General features: G+C 40.0%; 1 protein-coding gene across 1 annotated transcript in view; it reads right to left on the bottom strand.

Annotated features, from left to right (window-relative positions):
* Positions 1-13,976, bottom strand: part of PPM1L (protein phosphatase, Mg2+/Mn2+ dependent 1L) — a 311,756-nt gene extending 297,780 nt beyond the window's left edge. The window contains exon 1 of the mRNA XM_081301445.1: positions 11,384-13,976. Within this exon, the coding sequence (XP_081157571.1) occupies positions 11,384-11,782 (399 nt within the window). The 5' untranslated portion in view covers positions 11,783-13,976. The remainder of the gene's footprint in view (positions 1-11,383) is intronic.
* Between the last annotated feature and the right edge of the window lie 356 nt (positions 13,977-14,332).

The raw sequence follows: 14,332 nt of genomic DNA, 5'->3' as shown, positions 1-14,332 counted from the left end.
TTCATTTATAACAAACTCAATTGCTATAGCCCTCTTTCATTCTAGAAAAGTTGGAGGCAGCTAAATTTTCATTAAATTGGGCCCTATTATAAAGAAATAGAAATAGAAAAAGAAAAAAAAGATGAAATATCTCCTTAGAGATGAAGTGATGAAGTCTTTAAGATTTGTTTTTTCAGAAATATTATATCTTGAGTTGGGGATGTAGCTCAGTGGTACAGCACTTGCCCAGCATTCATGAGGTCTTAATTCCCAGTAGTCAAGCTTTCTCATACACAGACTTCAACTTCACTGAAAGAACATCAGTTTATCAGTATATATAATTTTTATCTACAAGAATATTTACTGAAAATGCTTTGTATTTTTCAAAGGAGAGCCTACAATTATAAAACAAAGTTATAAAAGTTATTAAATTCTATTAACCATGTAGAAAATTATGGCTTCCTTTGTTTGTTTAAACTTGGCCTTTAAAGATTTGTATTAAAAACAGATTATAACTATCTATGACCAAAGCCTGGGCTTGACTTAAGGATGGCTAAGAGAATAATGTATTAAACCTCTGGAATGGAAACACAGGACCAGTATCTAGTCAAACTAAACAAACCAACTCAGTATTACAAACAAATGAGAAAAAGACATTTTGCTGTTTAAAATAAACAATCATTAATCATAGCAAATAAGAAGTCATGTTCAAGGCCAACTTTAGTGAGATCCCAAGCAATTTAGTAAGCTCTAGTCTCAAAAAACAATAATAATAAATTGACAAATATATTTGTTAGTTTATTTGTTAGTTAGATGTATTAGGAAATTATTTTAGTTCTCAAAAAGGAAAACAAACCATCAGTGCTTCAGTATAAAGAGAAATTGCACAAATATGCACACACACATATTTATCCTAAAGGCAAGCTTTTGTACTTCAGAGTAAAATATAACAAATTATTTTGATCATCGTAACTGGCTATGCTAATACCACTCTAATTTCTACACAAGCCTTTCATAAGCCAACACAAAAGAATATTAGGAATACTCTGTAGTAGGAGAGATATTCTGCTAGAAAAAAGTGGGATACGTCAGAACTCTGTTTGAATGTAAGGTATCACCTGCTTTGCCTTCTGATCCTATCTTTTCATAATTACAGACTTTGCTAGGTAATTATAAGATATACCTACCAACATTTGCAGCATAGAATTTTTAGGGACACCATAACACATGATAGGAACATCAATCATATAAGAAACCCAAAGTCCTACTGAGCAAAACTAGAAGACAAGGCAAAGTCCATGTAACAACACAATCAGCATTTTACTGCCCAAATTATGAGATTTGTAGAACTTCAATCAGAAACTGAGAGCACCAGTTCTGGAGACAGATAGTTCTAAGTCTAACAGCAGTTTAAAATTTTAGTTTTACCACCTATGAGCTGAAAGAGAATTTGGACAAACTGCTTAATGTCTCTGGGCCTTAATTTTCCCATCTACAAAACAGGAGTAATGTAATAATAATGATTTTACAAAGTCTTATGAAAATTAAAATTAGATAACATATAAAAAGTACTTAAACTCTGCCTAGCATATTACAAATAATGTCAGTCATTATTGTTACTAATATTGCCACCAGTAATGGCTTATTTCTCCTTTGATCCAGAAATCCCAATTCTGGCAATCTGCCCTAAAGAAATAATCCATACTTTTGTAGTAGAAACACAAAAATATTTATTACAATGTTAATTACAATGGCAAAAAGTTAGGAAACTAAACCAGTTGGGGTGGTGCCCTCCTGTAATCCCAGAGGTTCAAGAGGCTGAGGCGGGAGGATTGAGAATCCAAAGCCAACCTCAGCAACAGCGAGGTGCTAAACAACTCAGTGAGACCCTTTCTCTAAATAAAATACAAAAAATAGGGCTGGGGATGTAGCTCAGTGGTCATGTGCCCCTGAATTCAATCCCGAGTACCAAAAAAAGAGGAAAGTAAATGAATAAAGCAGCAGAGTAATTTAACAAATATCCATCTATTCAATAAAACATTACTCCATCCCAAAAAAAGTAAGAAATAAAAATATAAAGAATTAAAATTAAATATAAAGAATTACAGAGCAAGCCAGCACAGTGGCACATGCCTCTAATCCCAGCAGCTCAGGAGGTGAGGCAGGAGGATCATGAGTTCAAAGCCAGCCTCAGCAAGGACGAGGCACTAAGCAACTCAGTGAGACCCTGTCTCTAAATAAAATACAAAATAGGGCTGGGGATGTGGCTAAGTGGTTGAGTGCCCCTGAGTTCAATCCCCCGTACGCCCCCCCAAAAAAAATTATAGAGCAAAATAACAGTGTGTTTACAGTAATATACAAAGTTTAAAAAAATAAAATTATTTATAACTAGCACAATTTATTTAAAATGCTCATAAAAAAGATCAGCAAGCAATATACCAAAATAATAGCAATGAATGTGTCAGGGCAATAAGACTTGGAGTTACTATTTTTTCTTTTCTATACTATCTGTAACGTCATTATATTACTTTTATTATTTTAAAATCAACTTATTTTAAATGTTTTACTTGCTTTAGATTTAATATTCATTAAGATTATTATAACATTAATAGAAGTTAAACCACAAAAATATATTCCTGAAGTGGTTAAAAATCAAAATAGGAATTAATAAAACAAATGCATTTCAATATTAAACTCTATTATTTTTTCAAAAACAAGTCCCTAATGAAGGGATCACTTAAATCTGAGATTGAATGATCTACATCTTTTAAATCACTGTCAAGATAATGAAATCATTTAAAAGCACTAAAGACATTGTGTAGTTTTTTTGCTCTTAGAAAACCTACTCTTTGTAACAAAACCTAAATTAATCCTAGTAACAAAGTAAAATGTTAATAAAAGCCTTTCTATTTGATTAAGTCAGGTACTGTATAAAATATATATTCTTATTTTAAAATGTGTCCATCTAGAAAAGTATAACAGAAATGTTTTATGAATTGACAAATTAAATGGTGAATGTACATTTTATGAATCCCAGAAAATGTCTAAATACAAGGGACAAACAAAACAAATTTACATCCAAACTCCCTATAGTCCAAAGTATGCTCTTTTTTTCCATCTAACAACTCTTTTTAATGTTTATAGTTCCACACTAGGAATCTTGAAAATAGTTTTGCCACGTAGGGGTTCTGCCATCCACACTCAGCCTACCTCTCAGCTGTGGCCCACACCCCTGGGCTTCATCTTCAATGTTTTGGCCCAGGCTTCCCAACTGACCCTCCCACTTCACACTACTATCTTCTTTATGTAAATCAAATCCTTTATGTAGATTATAGGAAAAGATTACTAAAGCATGGATTTTATTCCACCTTTTGCTCAAAAATATCCAGTGGTTCTCCAATATTTACAGAACACAACCCAGGCTCCTCAGATAGCTTTCAATATCAGTCCTAACAACAGTTCCAGAAGCACCTCCTACTTTCTTCACTTATATATCTAACCCATAGGCCAAAACTCCTAAACTGTGTATCCCAGCATACTAGTATACTTTGTCATTATTAGTATGTCATAAATAATCGTGACCAATAATGGCTCAAGTACCAAAAAATGTAAATTATCTACTTTTTTAAAAAATATTTATTTTTCAGTTTTAGGTGGACACAATATCCTTATTTTATTTTTATGTGGTACTGAGGATGGAACCCAATGCCTCATACATGCTAGATGAGCATTCTACCACTAAGCCACAACCCCAGCCCAAATTATCTACTTTTTATAACTAAACTAGCTAAATGCAAAGGCATGTGCCTATACTCCCAGCTAACAGGAGGATGAAGCAGGAAGATGACTTGAGCCTATGAATTGAGGCCAACCTGGCTAACTACTAAAATTCTATTTCAAAACAAAACTAGAAAGGATTCAAGTTTATTCCTATGATTCCACTTGTTTGACTGCATTAGAAATGGGGGTGAACTGGGAGTGGTATCATATGCCTATAATCCCAGACACTGAGGAGGCTAAAGCAGGAGGATCCACATTTAAAGCCACCCTGGGCAACTTAGTGAGACTGTCTCAAATTAAAATAAAAGGGCTGGGGATGTGGCTCCGTGGTAGAGCACTTTCCTAGGATGTGCCAGGCCCTGGGCCCAATTACCACTAGTACCATCCCCAAGAAAAAGAAGGGAAAAGAAAGAAAAATAAATAAAAAATAGTGTGAGGGACTGGGAATATGGCTCAGACCTATGTTCAATCCCTACCACCATAAAAAAGAGAGAGGGGTGGAATTTGTGCCAGAACATTGGGAAATACTTAAAACTCTGGGTTCCCTATAAAGGTGTGTTATACATGAAATCTTCTCTTTCACAAATCACAATACAAAGACACATTCCAAACCAGGGTTCCTGAAAGAGTAGCATCACTGAGAATACTCTCCCCTGTAAAGGGAACAAGCAGCCTGCCTTGCTTCAAATTATGGCAATTAATCTTTTTTTTGGGGGGGTGCTACGGATTGAACCCAGGACCTTGTACATGTAAGGCAAGCACTCTACCAACTGAGCTATATCCCCAGCCCATAAAAATCTTTCTTTTTGGGGGGGAAGGGGGGCACTGATGGTGTTACCAGGGATTGAGCTCAGGGGCACTCAACCACTGAATCACATCCCCAGCCCTTTTTTGTATTTTATTTAGATAAAGGGTCTCACTGAGTTTCTTAGCACTTTGCCATTGCTGAGGCTGGCTTCGAACTCTTAATCATCCTGTCTCAGCCTCCAGAGCTGCTGAGATTACAGGGATGCACCACTGCACAGGGCTTGGCAATTAAATTTTAAAAGCCACTTTTCTGTTCATAAAAAGCAAGGGGAGAGGAGGCAGAGTGACTCTAGAGGAAACCAGAGACTGGAAGAAGAACTACTTTAGAACATTCTACTCCATCAAGATGGGAGACCATTTCTTGACAGGTTGAAGGCCAAGAATTTTATTGCATAGGTCATCTACTCACAGTGTTGATATGAAATTTACTTTCAAATAAATTACTTAACAAAAAAACAGCTAATCTGTATAAACAATATCAAGTATATCAAAACACAAATAGTACTCAAATACAGAGAAAATAATAAATGGGCTTCTAGATGACTACTCTTGGAGAAAGCCTGCTCTAAACAAATGGGATACCTGTCTTCAAATTGCACCCACATTTTACTTCCTCCAAACCATTTCCACACTTTTTCTTCCATATGTAATGTCATCTTCCCCTCCTCCTTCCACCCAATTTTTCTACAGAAATGACAGGATACAATCAAATGTCAATTCCTCCTCAAAATTATCCAAGACTCTCCCAAGCTCCCTCAGACAGGCTTGCACATCAGGTAATGGGCATCTCATAGCTCTTCTAGATAAAATTGCATCTTGTAACTCTGCTATTTTTTAAAACCTCATCACTGCAAATAGATAGGCTGTTCCCTGAGGGCAGAGAATGCACTGATTCATCCTTGGACATCACACAGACAACTGTTTTCCACATGCGGCAGAAAATTTTGGCTTCATTGAACTAAATTTCTTAAAAACCTGATTGAAAGACGCAAGAAAATCAGCAGTCAGAAACACAAGAGAGGATTTAATTGGGAGGAAGAAAAAAAGCTTTGTTTTTTCAGCAGAAATTTTAATGTACCATTTTAAACCAAAATAATCTGACTTTCCTCTTAAGCCATCGGGCGTTTGCCAACACCAAATCTCTAGGCTTCTTCTATACCATTATGTGGAATCAAACATTTACTAACCTCAGTTATAATGCCTAAAAAGCGGATCACTCACTGTGCCATTCATAATTTATTTATTCAGAATATATCTTATTTCAGAAGGATCCAATGAAAATACATATGACACAACAAGATAAAATGACATATCTAAGAAGAAAAAGAACAAAAGAAAATTGAATATAAGGAAGATAAGCTATCCTGGAAGTAAGGTTTATGCATCAAATAAATGTATTCTATAAAATTCTGTGCATGCTAGGGGTCAGAGTTGGGCTCTTCACACTTCCAGCAGCCAAAAAACACAGGATAACTCAGTCTGTCATGATTCAATATCCTTAAGATAAAACAAAAAAGAATTAGAATATTTTTACTCCCCTGGTCTTCATAAAGAGGATGCTATATAATGTAACAAAGACCCAAGCAACATCCTTGCAGTTGATTTCTCAGACAGCTTTGGAAGACCATTCTTAGAACAACCCTAACAGATAACATAACAATAATAAATGCAAATACTGGAGAGAAAGGCTCCTTGCAGGTCTAGATTCACCAGAAACAGACTATGTTATCCAGACTAACCTGAAATAGAGAGGCCTCATGCATCACTTGCCTTTAAAATTATAAACAAAGTTTGATATGCATATCTGTTTTTTTCTGGGAAATATGCCTATAGTTTCATAACATTCTCAAAAGGAAGCATGACTCAAGAAAAGTTAAGAATCACTGAACTAGGCTGGATTATGGGTATCCTTCAGGCAACCATCCATAAGCATTTCTCTTCTGAGCTTCTGAGAAGTATTGCACCTAAATGTGGAACTGATATGAAATGTGGGACTTTTTCAAGTCCTGTATCAACTGTCAAGATATATATGACTTTCCACTGGACTATGGTGGTTAAGATGTTTCACGTGTAAAAATCTTTTAGTAACACCCATAAACATATGTAACACATAACAATCCATTCCCTGCATAAGTTTCAGCTATGAACACTGACAAAGAACCTCAAACGATTAGTGATATTTTTTCTACATAGTATTTTTTTTAATTTATTGCCTATGGATAAAACTACAGTTAAGCACAAAAAGCAGTCATTTTCTTAGATAAACATTATTTTGAACTTCAAATTTTAAAACTAACAACCCTTCTACACCAATTGATACAATCTGAGCTTTTTTTTTACTTTTTGTTTTAATCTTACATTATACCACATAAACTCATAGCTTTAGATATGTATATACAGTCATCCTTCTCCTAGACTAAGAGATTAAGATGTCCCAAATGTCTAAGAGGATCAAGTGAAGAAGCTGGCCTGTAGGAACTTAGAGACAATAGTCCTTAAGATTTCATCCATCTAAATGAAATCACAGCTACCTAGAATCTAATTTTCAGCATACCAAGTCCAGAGATATATTTCTGTCAAAAAATCCATGGTTGCCAGATGCAGTGGTGCATGCCTTAATCCCAGTGGCTTGGGAGGCTGAGACAGGAGGATTGCAAGTTCAAAGCCAGCCTCAGCAAAAAGCGAGGCATAAGCAACTCAGTGAGACCTGTCTCTAAATAAAATACAAAATAGGGCTGGGGATGTGGCTGAGTGGTTGACTGCCCCTGAGTTCAATCCCTGGTACCCACCCCACGCCCAAAAAATCCATAGTTGAATAGAATTAATACATGCTAACCCAACTCATAAGAGTTCAGTTACAATTAGAATACCAATTTATTAATTAATCATAGAGAATACTCCTTGTCACTTATCAGAAAATTCACATGTGATGTCAGAATGCTGCTTTATTAATGTACATATAAACAGAATCCTGAATTAGTAATCAGAAGTTCACCATAAGTTAGAACGAAGAGAGAGTTTCAGGAACACCTAAAGAATTTTCCTTGCCTTATATTCATCTTTCTAGAGATCAAATTTGTGGCTTCCCCTGGTAGCGTCTCTCTCCCTTAATATTATCACCACAACACAGCTGACTTCTCAGTTCCTGAGCTTTCTTCTTCCATACCCTTCTGTCCATTAAGCACTTCTCTAGAAGGGTCTTCTTTGATATAATGAGAGCAACTATGAACAGAGCAGGGAGGAAGAGCAGGAAGAAAAGTTTAACATTAAACAGAGACATGAGATGGGAGGGAAAGGGAGAGAAAGGGGAAATTGCATGGAAATGAAGGGAGACCCTCATTGCTATACAAAATTACATATAAGAGGTTGTGAGGGGAATGGGAAAATAAACAAGGAGAGAAATGAATTACAGTAGATGGGGTAGAGAGAGAAGATGGGAGGGGAGGGGAGGGGGATAGTAGGGGATAGGAAAGGTAGCAGAATACAACAATTACTAATAGGGCATTATGTAAAATAGTGGATGTGTAACCGACGTGATTCTGCAATTTGCATTTGGGGTAAAATTGGGGGTTCATAACCCACTTCAATCTAATGTATGAAATATGATATGTCAAGAGCTTTGTAATGTTGTGAACAACCAATTTAAAAAAAGAAAAACAGAAAAAAAAATTGATGAGGGCATATACACCTTATATGCATTATTATCTCTATTTTTAAGATAAGAAACTCCCAGATAAAGCAGTTTAAGCAATTTGTCCAAGGTCACTACTAGTCTAAGGCAGAACATAAATTCAAAGCCAGATCTCAAGTCAAAGCCTATGCTTTTAATCTTGCAGTAAATGATGCCTTCACTGTTTTTCTCTAGGCCTTCTACTTCTCAGTTTGAGTTAAATGTCCCTCCTCTATGTTCCCATAACACCAAAAGCATGCCATGGCTATCATTTTTTTTTTTGTATAAAGGTCTATCTCTCATTAGACTGAAACTTTTTAAAGATAGGGGTTATGTCTCTATCATCCTTGTATTTCCAAAGAGTGCTATTTCTCTGCGCAAATATGCAAACCAATTTTTCCAGTGGCTTAATATGAAGATCTATAAACTAAAGCCCTCAAACTAGCAACGTAGTCTTTGGAAGGTCACAGTTTTCCCAGCAATCTAAAAAAAAAGTGGAACGAAATGGGTATACAACAATACAATAGATATACAAAGATATACAAGGTCCCTTCTAGATCATCATTATAGGTGGGTCTTTGCTTCTTTATTAATGTGAATTATTAGAAATAAAATTAAGCTCCTCATTTATCCTCTCTACCACTCTAGAGACTCTATGTGTGTGTGTGTGTGTGTGTGTGTGTGTGTGTGTGAGGTGTGTGTGTGTGTGTGAGGTGTGTGTGTATGTAATGGAGTATTCCTTCTTTTCTGAAAGGACATAACTGTTATTTATAACAAATCAAACAGCGGCACCCTCCTCTGGTGAATGTTAAAGGAGTTAAACAACACAAAAGACAAGAATTAGACCAGGGGATTGTCTTCAAATGATATATAAAGAAAAACCTAGACAGAAATAATCCAATAGTATTTGTTATTACTATAGTCTCAACAACAACTAAATAGCTCCTTTTATAGCACTTACCCTATTTTGCCTTAAATCACAGCCAAAATGAATGAACAGGTTGCACATGGTAAAAGGTTATAGAGAGAACCATTATTCTATTTCTGAGGGTATATTAATTATTTTGCAAACAGCATGCATTTCAACATAAAGCACAATGAAAATCATAGTTTGGCTAAAAATGACCATATTTTCATTTAATATTAAAAATTTAATGAAAAAGCCAAGTACATATAAAACAAGATAGTACTGAAAAATTTCAACCTGAAACCTGCTTGGGTCTTCAACTTTCAGGTTTTAGAAAATCAATTTAGAAGAAAAAAAAACTGTAATCACCCAATCACTTACACACACAGGCTCAAAACATGCCAATATATCACATCTAGACCACCACAACCCAAAGTTTTACAACATTACTATTATATCAAAACCTTTTAATTAAAAGTAAAATTGTGCTAAGACCAAAATCAGATTATCATTAGCCAAGAATTTTAATATAGGATAAAGTATGTTTATTAAATGATTTACAAATGATAGAATAATAATTTCCTTCTCCCCTCCTGAGTCTAGGGACATAAAATGAAAATACAGACATTCTGACTCAAGAAGACAAATCAGTCCTTATACTGGCAACCTTATCATTCAGCTATGTTTTTGCCCAAGTATGCAGTGTCTCTTCCCAATTAACTTCACATCTTTCATCTAGGCTGTGGTCAAGGAGAGGGAAAACCCACATCAGACAAAAGGCTACAAAATTACTATTAGTAAGAAAATTTCATTTTTAAGATAGACAATTAAAAAGACTAAGGTGGATGGAAAATAGCAAAACCTGATTTCAGTTCTATCAAGAAAGTTTTCTAATTGTTTTTTTTTCATTCTTGGCAAAGTGGGTTCTACAGGGCAAGTAGAACAGAACCAGGGAAAGATTTGCAGATGGTGGGTGGAGAATGCAGATAAAATAACCAATTGAAAGTTTTTTCAATGTTTACCCAAAATCAAGGCCAAAGAACAAGCAAATGCCTGAAAGAGAATGACAGTCCCTACAGTTCCCTACAACCCACACAACAATCAGAGGGCAAAGAAGGGGAATCAGGTGGGAGTGAAGAAGAATAATGGGGGGAAAAAGAAGAAGAAAGGAAGAGTAAGAAAGTATGCTGCCAAAAATTAAGAAAGAAAGTATGCTGCCAAAGGGAAAGGGGTATTAAGCAATGAAACTTTGTTACAAACTGTCCAAAGAAAGATGGGGTGACTGGCCTGATGTTTTTTTTGGAGCAGGACACTGGAGCCACATGTGTCAGACTTAGCCCAGGTCCAAGCCAAGGACAGGAACCAACCCTAGCCCCACCATCAGGAAACTAAGTCCCAACAAACCACCCAGATGCAGCAGAAAAGTGAGAGAGACCTAAGCTGGCCTTTAGCCCCATCTCCTGCTCCCAAATGAACCTCCAAACAAAGGTGTTTACAAGCAAAGGGACATCTGCACCCCCATGCTGACTAGGGCACAGGGGTGAGGTCAGGGCACAGCCAGCTCTGCGGGCACTGGTATATATGCATAGGCGGGGGCATCAGGGTCCCATGAGGCGATCTAGCTTTAAAAAAAAAAAAAAAAAAAAAAAAAAAAAAAAAAAAAAAAAAAACCTTGGGCCAGCGAGGTGCTCTCTGTTGAACTCGCAAAGTTGATGGCCTTGGGAGGAAGAGCAGAGCCACTCTGAGTTCCTCCCTAGAGTGAAGGCAAAGGGAAAGAGTCACGGTTTCCTTCACCCTCAACCAACTCTCTACCTTGCAGATTTTGTCCCTTTCTCTAAGAATACATCAAAGATACTGTCTTCCTTCTTTGTGGTAATGCATCCTCAAACTCTGGAACGGGGGCTCTGAGGCCCGGGACAAAAGTTCACTGGAAATACCATTAATTCTTCCCGAAAAACTAGCACGGTCATTTGGCTTTGGAGACCTCATATTAAAACAGCACGAAATATGTGGTGAATGACTCTCTGCTAAACAGGTCGCTGGGCTCCAAGGTCCCCATACAGCAGTGTTTGGGGCAACTTGAGCCACAGCTGTCCAGACACCACGCCCCTCTCACCCAAGTCCTACCCCGTCGCACATGCGACATCCTGTTGTTTACACACACACACACACACACACACACACACAATCATACACACGGGTGGGGGGGTGGGTGGAAGCGCACCCAGTGGAACTCCTACCTCGCCGCCGTGCCCATCGAAGATCCCAAAGATGGACGGGTGCGTTTTGTTGGCCAGGTCGGTAAGAACTTCGAAGCGGTCCTCCATGTGGTCTCTTCGGCCCTGGATGGAATACACCGCCACGTTATGGCTCTTGAACTCCCAGGTCTTAGAAAACTCGGCCTCCAGCACGTCAAGCCCTCCAAGTCGATCGTTCTGCATAATCTCAGCCACCTTGCCCTTCACCATCTTCACCGCGTCCCGGCTGGACTTGACGATGGTCTTTACTTCGTCCGTGTGGAAGAAGTAACTCCAGAGCGCTAAGCTGATGCACAGCAGGAAAAGCGTCTCGGGTCTAAGCAAGAAGTAGCGCATGATGCGACCCAGCAGAGACAGCAAAGTCATCGTATCCTCTATCATTTATTATCACTAGAGTCCCAACCACCAGCAGCGACGCGCGCCCTGAAGGCTCGCCGGGTCCGAAGCACTGCGGGGACAGCCCGCCTGGAGGGAGGCGGAGCAGTAGCCTAGGGTAGTGGGGAGGAAGCGCACGGAGCCGAGCAAGAGGCGGATGAGCTGGTTGTTCCAAACCCGCACCGCAAGCAGAGGCAGTTTCCCTTTTGTCTCCCTGCCTCGGCGGCCCGGAGGCCGGTGCCTGCCGCCAGTGCCGCCTCCCCTCCTGCGCCCTTTGTGAAACCGCGGCAGCCGCGGCGGCGGCGGCGGGGGCGGTGGTGGTGGTGGTGGTGGCGGCGGCGGCGGCGGCAGCCTCGGGTGCCGGGGCTGGGCGAGAGGAACCAAGTTAAAGTTGCGCCGGGCGGGTCTGCCGCGGCAAGCGGGAGTTCGGGGCGACCGGGCCCGCGCGATCCCTCCGGGGGTGCCCCCTCGCGGCTCCGGGGAGCGATCGGCAGGTGAGGAGGCTGAGGGCACGAGAGCCCGGCGGGCAAAGGATGCAGGTCCCCTCAGTCGCCGCTGCAGAGGGCGCGGAGACAGCTGAACGTTCCGACGCCTTCACACACCCCGGGGGGCCCAAGAGAATAAAAGTTTTGCAGGAGCCTGGGCTGAGGCTGGTAGACGCAGAGCCCGGCTACACCGCACAATCCGCACAGAGCCGCAGGCTGCCGGCCCGGCTCTGCCTGCCTCTCCCCGGCACCTCGCGGCTCGGCTCAGCTCGGCTCGGCTCGGCTCCTTTCGGCTTTGCTCGCGCGCCCCTGGCTAGCACTCAGTCTTGCGCTTGCCCCGCCCCGCGCGCGCTCGCCCCGCCCCTTGAGCTAGGATTTGAGACCCTGAGGTGCTCCCAGACAAGCTGTCAGAGGCTGAGGAAGCTTTGTGGCGGCAGGCTAACGCAGGCAGACCGGGCCAATTCAAGCGAACCGAGGGGGAGTGAAGGAGCGCGTCCATTGTCTAGTTCTTGAAGATAGTAGTTCCTGCCTTTGTGCAGGCTCCCAGAACAATAAAATCTCCTCCTAGTAGATCGAGCGTTAGTTTCGTGGGAGCCAGTGCTGCTCTCCGGGAAGCAGAGAGTCGCACGTGAGTGTCCCCCCCTCCGGCAGACTGGAAAATAGTACGCTCTTCGCCTCGCCTGACATAAGGCAAGCGAGAAGGGACGCACTTATCCCGACTCACAAAAGCGAGACCGAGAGAAACCTACCGTTTGCAGCCGTCTAAACAATCCTCAACAAAGGCCTGCCGGGATCTCCTGAGACGCTGAGAACGCCTTGGGACCTGGCAACTTTCTCCCACCTAAGATCTGTAGAATAGGGGACTTGAAGTCCCATGCAAGCGCGTTCTGATGACAACCTCGGGAGGCGAGAAAAGGCTGGCCTCCCTCAAATAGCCTTTGTCCCTGGAGCAAGGAGCCCCCGCCACCAAGGCCTTCCCTGGTCACAGTCCTTCCACAAGCGACGCTGAGCTTCCGAATAGGACCCTGAAGCGCTCCTGACCACACAGCGGAGCGAGCGCTCTGACTGCCTTTCTAGTTTAAAAGTGGATTTGAAACCCCCAAGTAGCAGCCTCCTGCCGCCTCTCAACCATAGCAGGAGAAGGCGACGAGGGCTGCAGAGAAAAGTACAGGTTTACAGAAACCATCAAGTATAACCTGAAATTTGGGCAGGTGTCGGTGGGCCTTGAAGATGAAAATCTGCACAAGAAAAGCACAATGTACTTGTCAACTTAGAATATGGAAACAAGTGAACTTAAAAGGAAAATATCAACTCTGACTACCCCTGTCCAGGAAGAAGAGTGCTGATCTGGTTCATCCAGTCCGCTGGACTGGAAGAATATAAACTGCCTGGTCTCAGGAAATGGTATCCCAATTTTTTAAAATTAAAATTTTAAAGCACTTGAAGGAAATACATCAAAATGTTCACAGTGATAACCACAATAGTAGATTAATATGTGATTTTCATTTTCTGCTTTAGATTTTTGTCTATTTTCCACAACTTTGCCAAAGTTCCTACAAAAGGCAGGTTTCCATCACAAAAAAATAAAACTTAATCATTTAAATGGTGCATAGGATATGATCCCAATAATACAAACATACAAAAAAAGAAAGGAAATATGAAGAACTGTTAATAGTCTATAACATATTGTTGAAAACTGAATATACTGTTTGAAAACTAAGATATGGTTTCCTGCTCTGCTTTACACTTTTCAATATTTTGAGAAAATATTGATAGAGAAAACAGTGTAAAATAAATTAGGTCATTTTGTTCAATAGTCAAGAGATGCCCAAATCAGATAATAAACTCTAAATCCTTTAAGAACAAAAATGTTATTCCTCAGTATTACTATGAAGACAAGTTTACATTATTTACTACTGTAAATTATCCATTTACTTTTCATTGCATTATTACATGAAACTTTATGGCAAGAGCAATTTTTTTTATTGATTGTTCAAAACATTACAGAGCTCATGATATATCATCTTTCATACATTTGACTCAATTGGGTTTTGAACTCCCATTTTTACCC

This window comes from Spermophilus citellus (genome assembly GCF_964194105.1).
Source record: "Spermophilus citellus genome assembly, chromosome: 7".
In the NCBI taxonomy this organism is placed as follows: domain Eukaryota; kingdom Metazoa; phylum Chordata; class Mammalia; order Rodentia; family Sciuridae; genus Spermophilus; species Spermophilus citellus.
This window is presented reverse-complemented; position numbering and strand designations above follow the sequence as displayed.